This window comes from Epargyreus clarus, unplaced genomic scaffold, assembly GCF_041222505.1.
Source record: "Epargyreus clarus isolate Ecla_fem2 unplaced genomic scaffold, WU_Ecla_fem_2.2 ptg000014l, whole genome shotgun sequence".
Lineage (NCBI taxonomy): Eukaryota > Metazoa > Arthropoda > Insecta > Lepidoptera > Hesperiidae > Epargyreus > Epargyreus clarus.
The window spans coordinates 7,978,592-7,991,096 of NW_027332222.1; the positions used below are offsets into that span (position 1 = coordinate 7,978,592).

Consider the following 12,505-nt stretch of genomic DNA (forward strand, 5'->3'; position numbering starts at 1 on the left):
TTTAAAAATACATTTCAAATTAATTAGAATTTTTGAAAAAGATTATCATTTTTTTTGTTAGACATTGTGGGTGTAAGAAAAAAAATGACATATTTTTTTATAAAATATGTAATAATTATTATATAAGTTCATACCTGATTCCATAATCTTAATTAAACGTTAAATTTATTAAGCAATATTCTCGAAAACTAACTTCTAATAAGTATATCAGCTAATAAACTGTTAAAGAAAATGTAGAGCTACAAGCCATATATCGTAAGCGCTACATGAGGACACAGCGTGACGCGTATTAAATTAAAAGCGACAACATGTGTTATCCTTCCCACAGGAAAACACATTAGTTCAAACATTTCCCGGGATCCTTTGTCCTTATCGCACACGATCGTTGTACGCAACGCAGAAAAAGAAAACTAGATAAAGCGCCCTCGTAAGCCAACAGCGAGCTTTCAACGTAAATCTGATAAAGCGAACATTTTATGACACCAACACAAAGAAATTTTCTTCTTTGTACATTATTAAGTTCTACTCTAGTCTCTATCTAATTCTAAGCGAGCTACGTACGTGCGAGCGAGATAGACGTATTAAATCTGTTCGGCCCCGCGGTCAGTATCATTGGGTGAAAAAGTTTGCGGCGGCCCGCCCTTCTCTCGGCATGTAGGGCTGCGTTCGCGCCTTCGGTCCCGGCTCGTTTACAAAATATTTTCTAAGAAGCAGTATGTCGGCTATGGCGAGGGGCGGCGTCGCGGGAGCCCGCAGTCATGCTGAGCACCTCAGCGGAGACGGTGGACACACGTCGCGAACTCTTTCTACTTTACGAGAAAAAATCATCGCGGGACTATTCGATCGAAAAACCGATGTTGCTATCGAAAGGGCCGCGAATCGACCGCGCCTGTGAAATCACAACCTTATAACGATGCGCCAATCTCTGTGATACTGAAAACCACTAGTTTCATGAGCATACGGATTTTTCTTTTTATTGAGTGAAGTGTTAAATTTTTTCTTGTGTTTTAAAACTTGATTTTTTTGTGTTTCACGTTCGTGTAGCCAGCCACTATCTGGATTATTCTTGGGAAACAGGTCAGTTGATGTTTTGATTATAAATCAAAATTTTATTGATTCAGCGTTTTTTCAGCTTGTTTGTACCCATAACCGTCGCATTGTAATGTCATCAACAACAGTAAGGCTTTATTTCGAATAAATCTTATTTTAATCTCTTCTAATATGAAATGAGTTCAGGCACTAAAACTTTAAGTTATGAGGTTAAAGTTTTTCAGTAATTTAAAGGACCCACAATATTGAAATTAGTAGGTTATACAGAATCCTGCAAATGGATGTCTATATTTTTTATTAATTGCTTTTGAAAAGTAGGAAATAATTATTCCCTATCCCTCTCAAACGTCTGTCTATTAATTAGGTACCTAAGTGTTTAATAACTGAATGTGTCAATCAATGCTGCAGTTAGGTATTAATGAATACTACCCAATTATTAGATGTTCACAAGTAGAAGAGCTTTCCATCAATGCATCAAATTTAATGCCTGTCTGGTTTTTAAGGCTAATATTTTTTTTCTAGTTTAATATGTAAATAAATTATAGGTATCATTAAGCTCAAAATTAGGTGGACATCATACACCTACTCTATCAGAATCAATCCTGTTAATGATTTGAATTAGGTCAAAATTAAGCATAGTTTAGATTTAAGCAAATTAACCACTTTATTATTTGGTTTCAATTAGTAATATAAGTAAAACAAGCATTCCAGAATATTTAATTCCTTGGAAACTCTTCAATCGTTGACTAACTTTGCCACATTCTCTAGATTAGTGTTTGTTTATAACTACTTTATGTTGTAAGTTGATAGGTTCTGGGTTTTAAGTTTAAATATTTTTCAGAGTATCATAGCAGCAGTACATATTTTCGTGTATACCTATTTAATTATTTTTTGCAAAACACATTATTGCATAAGTACTCCTTCCTTACTACTATCTATCTCCTTACTTTTGAATGTGGGCTAAGGATATTAGAATTATGACGATGATTATACCTAGATTTTTAGTAAAATTGAAGTGGCAAACGAGCATGCAGACTACCTTATATCTAGTAAGTGCCGTCCACTGCCGTGCTGACCACTCAAGCATCACTGCTGCCCATGGACATTTGTAACTAACTCTATGTTGAACAGGTTTTCTATTCAACCGATTACAGATGTATTGCATACTCCTGTTTACCAAGGTGTTTGCCTCATATGTAAGTCAATATATAAAATACAGATGTATAATTAAGAAAACTGAATTCTGTTTTCTTGATCCATAAAATAAAAACGATCTTAGTTGGAATACCTAAATATATGTGTAGGCGAATCATATTTATAATTAGGTATTGTTTATTTGCTTTGTGTTGTTCCTTGTAGACATTATGACATCGATAGACGTACTTTATTAGGCATTCAATAAAACGTATTGTCATGATAATTACATAATTGAACTAAATTAGGTATTTAAGCTATTTATCCCGCCGGAATTGTGACCGCCGTTCCTCCAAACTTTATTGGAACCAATTATTTATTATTTAAACCTCTTAACACCTTTTACATTGCATTTAATAGTAACGATATATGCCTACAAAGCTTAACAATTAATTTTATTAAAGTGCGTAATCAGTATTTTAAATTATTTATCGCTGATATAATTCTATCACTATGCATTCGTATACATTAAACACACATCGTATACAGTAACAAATACATTAAACGTATATTCTAACTATATCCAATTAAATTTATTAGGAAAGAGGAAATTGACTGAATCAAAATTCAAATGACATGAAGCAATACACAGAAAATGTAGAGTCGAATATTTGAGCCGTTTGATTAATTCTAAAAAGTATCTCTAAAAGTCTTATTTTAAACAAAAAAGCAACACTTAGGTTTTTTTTCCTTAATAATAATTATTTTATAAGAAAATTACATATTCATTTATACACCTTTGCCTTTATTATGAGTGGACATTTAATTAAAAATCTAGTTAGTTGTACATGCACTACATTAATTAAGAATAGTAAACTTGTAGACGATTTCAAGTTGTGATAACAAATGTTCATATTTTTTGGGTAGAGTAGGTACAATTATTACTTTATTGTTAATAATAATTGCCTTAAGACATAATTATTTTTTAGTATGAAGTAAGTTAGAATTGAAATTAGGTAGGTAGGTACATATTTTAGCATGAAACTCATGAAACAGTAGAGTATTTACATATAAAAGTTACTTACAATGTTTACATTGATTAATGTACTCGTATTAATTAAGGTATAACTATTTGGAAGTAAGTTTATCAACATATGAAATATAAAAATAATCAGTAATAATAATTTGCAATAGACACATAAAGTTTTGCTACTTCCCAAAAACGGCCGAAATATGCAACAATATTAAATAGTTATTACTTGCTTTATATATTTTGTTTCATTTTGGAAACAACTTTCATATTTCTGAGATGGATTTATGGCATTCGGCTGTACATCTATAGTTCATTTAAGTCAACATACAAGAACACAATAAAATTACTTACATAATAACCTTTTGACATTTCGCGGAAAATACAAATTTGTAGTGCATGAAGATAATGTTTACAAAAACTTTTCATGTTTAAGATTATTTTTTTATTTAAAACACTGTCCTCGTACTCATTTTTTTTTTCACCCACATATTCGAATGCGGTTAGTATAAGATTTTTTCATATTAAGTAGTAGGTAGTAATAAGTGAAATCTTGCATAGGTATATAATGAACATTGGTCATTATTTTATAACGGTTACAATACAGTTGTTAAAAAAGGTATCTCTAACTGACAGTCCACGCATAAGCTAAGTCGGTGGGTCTAAAGGTATGGTCTAAAGATAAGTAGGAATTTCTTCCCATAATATACGAAATCTCTCCTAAAATTTACGCCCTCAGATGGCTTAAAATAAAAATGAAAATATTTTACATATTGTACACAAATAATATTTTCCGTAAACTAATGACTTTCGTAACATTTTCTCCAAATAAAATAGAATTTGGCTTCATAACATGACTCTAACCGGTACAATTACATGTTAAATTGTTACAGTTACAATTTAACTTTCAATGTCAAGTTACGTGTCTATAGGTAGCACCCATGATAAATTTAAATATTGCACGCGTTTTCTGCAGTTCGAATGGTCATGAGTATTTACAGGCTTATAAAATCACGGTAAAGAATCTAACCTTGTTTGTATAGTTATCTAAAATTAAAGCCTACGCCTTCAGGTTGTAAAGTTCGGTAACGTACTGCAGCAATCTTTATTAACCATTACAAACACTGCACACATTTATAATATAGAAATCAGGGCATTAAACTTTGCCTACCTTTTAAAATTTGAATTCATTTTATGTTAAATGGATATCCGTAATTAATTATTTACCTACAACTGGTAACTATTTTACACCTAAAACCACATAGAATTGAATCGGTTGTAATAAAACTGTTATAAATATTTTTTGTTAAATCCGACTTTTGTTTTCTGATTAACTGTAAATAAAAAAAACCGTTTTAAATACTCATAAGCAAATGGAGCAAAGATAGGCTTTCCGGGATTATAACAATTGGATTAAAAAAGCTTTTCTAGCGCCAGATGCAAGACTGGACCGGCTTTCTTCATTTTCAGGCCTGATTAACTCAGCTTCATACAAAGTCAGCATTGTGATTAATGTGATTAAAACTAATTCCTTGAAACTGTAAAACATTTTTTTGCCAGCTGCCAACTCGTCTAAACATTTTTCACAGTTGTAATATCGTAAAGGGTTAGATCTAAGAGGATTTAGGGAGCAAAATGCTTTGAAAATCATTTGCAATCGTTACAAAACGTCAGATTTTTAGTAATCCTATTGGTTCATGTCTGTCTGTGGAGATCTGTCAACCCGTTGCTTTGTGATGAAGCGGCCACGCCGCGGGGAGCCCGCAGATAATGTAAAGATTAGATGGATATCTGAAGAATGACATTGTTTAACAGACGCAGGTAGGGCTTCACTTCGCTGTCTACGATGAAGTGCTCCGAACAATACATAAACAACTTATTTGTATATAATGCGATTATCACTGTACGCCCACAAAAAACGTGAAAAATAAACACTGATCCGAAATTTAATTATATTCCAATTAGGCGCCAGATATAGGTAGGTATTTTTTGAAACTTAGAATTAAATTATTGAAATATTTCTCAGAGTCTAACTAATTATTATTTCATAAACAGGTCAGCGTTTATGGCTTGACTTTATTTATAGCTGTTGATGACAATATTATTGATTAACTTTAACTGCATGACACATTCCTTAAAGGTATATTTGTTAAATTATTCTACTCTTAATTATAACTTCCCTTATAGAGATTACTAGATATATGCCAAGAACTTCTACCTCGTTCTGTCTTTATTAGTTCGCATTTATTATTTATGTAACTGTTATAGATAAGTATACCTACATTGAGACGCCTTTGTTATTCAAAAACGTCATACAAATATTAAATTTGTTTCCGTCTGTTCATAAATTTGAAACACATTTTGAAGGTGGTAGAACCCTTTGTGGTTCGACTCCGGCGGCACCACCGCCACACCTATTTCTGCCTTATAACAGCAGCATTAAGGGCTGCTGTGTTCCGGTTTGAAGGGTGTGGTAAGGGAGATATACTTTTACGATGCGTTTCAGCTTACTCCTCAGGGGTAGCGGCACATTTGTGGCCGACCTCAGGTAAGAATATCTAACCCTATCTGGGTTTGATTACAGACGTCCATGGGCGGCAGTAAACACTTACCATTAAGTGGACTGCATGCTCGTCTGCTACTCCTATATTATAAACAAAAACAATTTAATGTAGTTAGGTACCTACATATTTCATTTTAGTGTTCTTATTCATAAAATAATTATGTGTAATTATAATTTTACCAACAGATTTTATAATAATTTGAATCAATTAATATCAAAATAATATACTTCTTTTAAATATTTTGTCGTTATATTCTTCTTTTAAATCACTGCCCACGCAAATACTATGGCAATCATTAAGCGTTCGAATTTTTTAAACCTTGTATATATTTTGGAATAGTCTGAAGAAGTATGAGACCTCGTAGATAGAGAACAGTCAAATATGTTTCGTTTATCCGTATGAAAAAACATATTAGCTATCGTCTGAGGCTGTATGAGGCTTAGATACTTTTTACAGTTTTTTTCATAATATTATTTAAAATTTTAAATAATTTAATTTAATTTTATTATTCATTCCTTGTAAGATTTTTTCTTCTTATTATTAAAAGTGTTACCACTACTTTTTATATATTTATGTACCTAAGTGCGAAATTTTTTATCATAAAATCCACTCAGGTACAGATATGTCGTTAGAAACATTATTGAATGTAAATAAATACTTCTACCATTTACAGTTTATTATTATATTATGCACGTCTTTTTTCATGTTCATCTATAAACAACATAGACATAGCACCCTTTTTTATAATTCACATAGATTTTTTCTATAAATATTCATTAACAAAGAGTACTCTTGTATCACAGCTAATGTTGGAAGCACAGATTCTTGCTACCACCTAATTAAAAATAAATCGTTATAATAAAGCGGTCCTTGCTCGGTGAACAGGTTTATCATTCATTAAACTATTTTAATAAACTATCAATGCTAAACCTCCGTCATAAAAGAGATTGGAGCCTGCGTAACAAATAAACTAAAATTAAATATACACGAACACAATCGGAATTTTTGTCTCAGGCGTATAAAACTGTCCTATAAATTTACCCACAGTTTAATTTAATGTCCAAAAGTGCCTGCCTCATATTTTTTTTATTATAAATAAACGTTCGATGCCGGTTATGGGTGCATGAATGCATGTTATTATTTTGAGAAATGGTTTTGAATTTGTCCCGGGAGGTTACGATCACTTTGTATCGTGCTTATTCACATTTTATGAGAAATCGATGCTAAAAGGTATTTTTTATTTATGTCGACTGATTTAATTAAGACCTAATTTAAGTTTTTAATCAACAGGCTGTTAAGTAGAGGATTCAAAGAATGATAGTGAGAACACGACGTCCACGAAGAACATAACGAGAGCCACCTGCAAACAGATTTACGGCATCGACAGAGCAAGAGCGGGGCGCTCCCGCCGCGTGGATGGTGGCGGGCGAATGGGGCTATGCGCCGGTACCGGCCACCCCCGCCATGAATGCCTTCCTCGAGACCAACCACGCGCACCTCGCCTCGTACGGGCTGAAGATGTCGCCGCAGCCGGCGTGCGCCGTCGGGCCGCAGCACCGCGCCGCCGCTCCCCATCCTCCACCGCCGCACCATCCTCCGCACTACCAACCGTACCCCTTGCATTCCTACCAACCGGGATACCTGCGTGAGTACGGCGGCTGCGGGGAACTGTTCCCGCAGCAGCCGCTCGAGCAGAGTTGGGACTGGCGCGGTGACGTGCACTACCAGAGCGGCGCGCCTCCGCTGGTGCCGCACGCCCACGCGCACGCCCCGCACGCGTTCCTCCGGTACGTGCGCGCGCCGCCGCGGCGGGACATGCGTTGCCAGTGGCTCGACCCCGAACAGCCGCCGCCAAGAAAGCTGTGCAACAAACTGTTCTCGAGTATGCACGAGATCGTGACGCACCTAACCGTGGAACACGTCGGCGGACCCGAGTGCACTACCCACGCGTGCTTCTGGCAGGGTTGCTCGCGGAACGGACGGCCCTTTAAAGCGAAATACAAGTTGGTGAATCACATACGAGTTCACACCGGTGAAAAACCCTTCCCCTGTCCCTTCCCAGGCTGTGGAAAAGTGTTTGCGAGGTCCGAAAATCTGAAAATCCACAAGAGAACACATACAGGTAAGATTTGCTCAATTTATTTATAGTTTTAGTATAGGTACATAGTCTAGTTGATGAGGAATAAATTCTAATGGTTGAAACTCAGCCTCTCAAGCCCAGGGGGTTCGAAATTCGAATCTCAGACTTTTGATTTTTCAAAGTTTAAAGAACGCCCGTGCCCAGCAGTGAAACAATAATAGGGTGACAAATCTAATTAAGCTGTTAAAACTTGTCGTACGAGTAAGCAAATTTGCTGAATGTTTTGTAAAATTGATTCGTCACGATTTCATGTCAAGGATAAACATTTCACGTCCGGCAACCGCAGCCGGACGTCGTAGTAAGACGTCGAGTCCATTCAGGCAAATGTCAATATGCCGAAACATTTGATTCTCATTATTTTATAATGAACTGCCCCCCGCGGCTGTCCACCGTCGCCTGTGGCATTGCAGATTCTATGTGTCATCAAAATCTCTAACACGCCTACACAATAAGGACGGACACAATGGTATCAAACAACAAACTATCTGTCAGCCAAAACCTTTGCAACGCACAAGTTAACGGACGACCCGTAAGGTCCACTGTCGACTTGTGAAGTCTGTTTCTCGGTATAAACTATAAAGTAAAATCGTTCGAGTCAGAACTCTATTATTCAATTCGAAAGATTCATCGGTATTGTGCACGGTTGGTTAAAAAAAATATGCCATAAATTAATATGTCCCGTTCCGTTCGCTGTCTCGCTCGTCTATCTCTCTCACACATCGAGCATTGTTATAGAAAAAGTATTGGTACTTAAACTTTTAATATCGATTTTAAAGGAAGAGTCCAAGAATTCGGCCGGTGACGGTGGTGTGGCCATCTGTTTTTGTTTTTTTTCTTTAACAATCACTTCTACTGTTGCGTTGGGACTTTTGTCCTGTGCCCCCGACACTATTATTTCATACGGGCTCTTGAATAGGACAGGCCTTTTTGTGGGCAGTTTGAAGAATTGTTTTATGAGGGACTATAAATTTACCTCGAAGTTTGGGTGATGCAATAACGAATAGGGAGCCCAGTCTAATTATGTATTTAATTAGCAGATTGTAAGTCAGCAGGCCCCGTATATTAATTAAATTTATTTGTTTATTGCTCTCAACCTGTCATTATATTTAATAAAATTTTCGCACAGGTATTTGCTAACTCTACCATATAATAAATATTTTGTGAAACAGGTGTTGTAAATTTAATAACAGGGTCATACTACAAAATGTTGTCTAAATTAAATCTAATTTTAATTTATAGGTACCCATTCTAAATTTTATAATTAAGCACGCAACTAACTTTTCTGATTAAATTACCTACAATCCCCACTTCTCTAAATAGACTTACTTTAAATTTACTAACTATATCTTTCGTCACTTACATCGTTTTTATACCTTACACACAATTGCATAAAACCATTATTTCTTATTGCATATAGGTTATACAACATATACATATATTATAAATACCAGACATATATTTATCATAAATGATGGATATAGACTGTTATTAGATCTAAATCTATTGCCCCAGTTTAGGCCTTACTGAGCTTGTTTTTGGTACATTTTACCTACTACACATAATATAGGAAGCCGTTTACTATTATTTTTATTTCAACTTGCAAAAACATCTGAATTATTATGCATAAAAGCGAAGAGAAGATGGCGGGATAAAATCTAAATAAGCATAATCCATACACGTAAATTTGATAAAATTGACGCGTCTGTCTGAAATTTCATAATATCTACAACTTTTGAGGTATGTATAATTGTATATACTTGTACTCAAAATATATAAACATGTTTTTAAATTGCTTGTTCGTCCACACTCTATACAGATCTAATTCAGAAAAGCCACATTCACGCAAAGATAGAGATAGTGAAGATTAACTCCCGTTAGCAATAATCAATCTTAACCCATTTTAGCCAACGAAAAAACGAAATTTGACACTTATCGCCTCAAAGCTTATGAAATTTCGAAGTTTGACAGGCAAACATTGCTTAACAATGATCATAACTAACGTTAACCAGTATGGTGCATCAAACATGATATAAGCTTCTTTTACCATAAAGCCTGTGTAAAAATCGAAATATGAATACGTCGGGTCGGGAATAAGCAAAGTCGGGTGTAGAAGTTCGTATAGAATAAAATCGACGGAGCGATGTTACGCGTCTTCCGTGAAACTGATATTTTTATAAACACGTTTCAAGTGTAACACGACACCGCATGTTTGGTAGTCAGTAGCAGAATTTATTTGCTATTGGTTTACGTAACAAATCAATTTGTTTAAATTATCTCCTTTGATCTAAATGACAATACTTATTTTTAAAATATCCGCTTTTGTCCTGCGCGGATCAAGGATTATTTTGTCTTTTAGGTTCCTTCTTCCAGGCTTATAATGGAATTAAATATTTCTGACTTATTTATATTTTATTTTTTTGTTGAGTAGGTACATATATAATAATGCAAAAATACCTACTGGATACAGTTTTACGAGGTAATCTCATAAAACGTTACGATTTAATCTACTTAAATTAAATGACATTTTCTGCATCCTTAAATTGTATTGTTTTCACTTGGCTATTAAATTACTTTATAGTAGGTAAAAAAAATATTTCTGTAATTATAATCATAGATTACTAACTCCTAACAAGAAAATGTACCCAGTTTTGAAAATTGAAATTGTTGCGTAAAAAAGTTTTGCCACGTCTCCGTGCTAAAATATCCCTAAAATATTTGAAATAATTATTTATTTTTTGTGTAAATTACGCAATATTAGTTATATATTCGTAAATTTTCTCTAAACATGTTTTTATTTGTTAAGAATTCAAAAAAAAAACTTACTAATAAGCCGTTTGTGGTTTCATTCAATTTCAAGTATCTTTACTAATCTATGAATTATAATTATAACATTATTTTTGTAGTAAAAAATATAAATGCATTAATTGTGACTAAATCGCAAATCATTTTCAATAAACTCTATGCCGTGTTGAGTAGAGCCGCGGACCGCCTCCAACTGCCGTCGGCATTATGTCTCTACCTCTCTACACATCGCTTGTATTCCCTATCATTTCACCGACATAAACACTAACAGAATAATTAGGGCTGTAGTATTTCGTTAGTATATGTAAATTGGCAGTAATAAATTAACAAGTAATAAAGCTATACTTCTGGTTTAATTAATCGTTATGACTGGTAATAAAATTATATACCTATCGTGATACTGGATCTAAAGGAACGGTTCTATTGTTTCTCTTTATAATGAGTTAAATGATATTCAAAGCTATGTGTTTATTTGGTACTTGCTAATTTGGTAATCATTAAGATTATCGGTGCCTCGAGGCGAGGCCCGCGCGTGAATTTGCCACGGGCTCAAACCGCCCACACAACAAGATTGCTTCATTTTCATCATCTTACAAGCCTAATCTGAGTATAAATGTGTTTACATCTAAATAAAATACCTGTGTAGAAGCAAATATACATAGGCCATAAACAATTTGTATAATACCTACAATTTTTGTTCTAATTAGTTTAAGAAATACCTTAAGCAATTAAATTGATTAAAATACTAACACAATTTTAAACTTTTACTTAAACTTAATTCGCTATAATAATAAAATTAATTATAGTTTGACCGTCTGCTTAATTAATTATCCATTTGCGTGGTACATTTTATTATTAAATTGTTGTAATTTTATTATAACAATTTTACCGTACGGGCATTTCTTTTACAAAAATATCATAGTTGTAAAAGTCAATAAATTTGTAAATTATTTACAATTTTCAATCAAATTCGAAACTAATTCGGCCTAATCACAAACACCTGTATATGCCATATAATACAATTCTAATTCATTTGCATAGGACATAGCAAAAAGAGTCGGTGAAAATAGCTAAGTTCATTAATATTAATCAATAACATATGATCAATATAATAAAGCAGCTGACGAGTATCATCAATATTACATTATAACTTGACCTCACAAGAAACTCATAATACCTATTTAGTTTTGACGACAGTTGTAAATAAAAATATAAAATGTGTACAATATCTATTGGTAGAATAAATTTTTATTTCTTCTTGTGTTGTGATATATAATTCAAAGTAATAAATTTAAAATATCAGCAAATAATATTTGATAATTAAGGCCCAATTTAGTAGACGGGTAATTTAAAAAGCCTGCAAACCGTTGAGTTTAGAAAGCTCAGTGCTACAAGTTAGGAAGGAAACTACGTCCAGTATTCAAGAAGTTTTAAATAGTTAGACTTATCTTCACCGCCGCCATTATCCTAATGTCATCAACTGCGATTGTCAAACCACAATCTATTCATACGCATATTTTTCGACTCGGTTCACGATAGTAGCGAGGTGACGAGGGCGCTTCACAATGCGTTAATGACGATATGATTTGAAGACGACCCCTGCGATCAAACGCACTGCTCCGCACAGCTAATATGCCGTATAAAATGGCTCTTTCAAAATATTTTGCAAACAATAAGGAACCCTTCCCGGTTCCCCTGTGCAAGCCGTCGAGTGCAGCTCTTGGCTTGTTGTGCAACTAAACAAATGCTACAATAATACAATATTTACTGTTTAAATGGAGTTTC

General features: G+C 34.1%; 1 protein-coding gene across 1 annotated transcript in view; it reads left to right on the plus strand.

Moving 5' to 3' along the window:
* Positions 1-723: 723 nt before the first annotated feature.
* Positions 724-12,505, plus strand: part of opa (Zic family member odd paired) — a 28,435-nt gene continuing 16,653 nt past the window's right edge. Inside the window, exons 1-2 of the mRNA XM_073079850.1 lie at positions 724-1,077; positions 7,069-7,900. Coding sequence (XP_072935951.1) covers positions 7,195-7,900 — 706 coding nt within the window. The 5' untranslated portion in view covers positions 724-1,077; positions 7,069-7,194. The remainder of the gene's footprint in view (positions 1,078-7,068; positions 7,901-12,505) is intronic.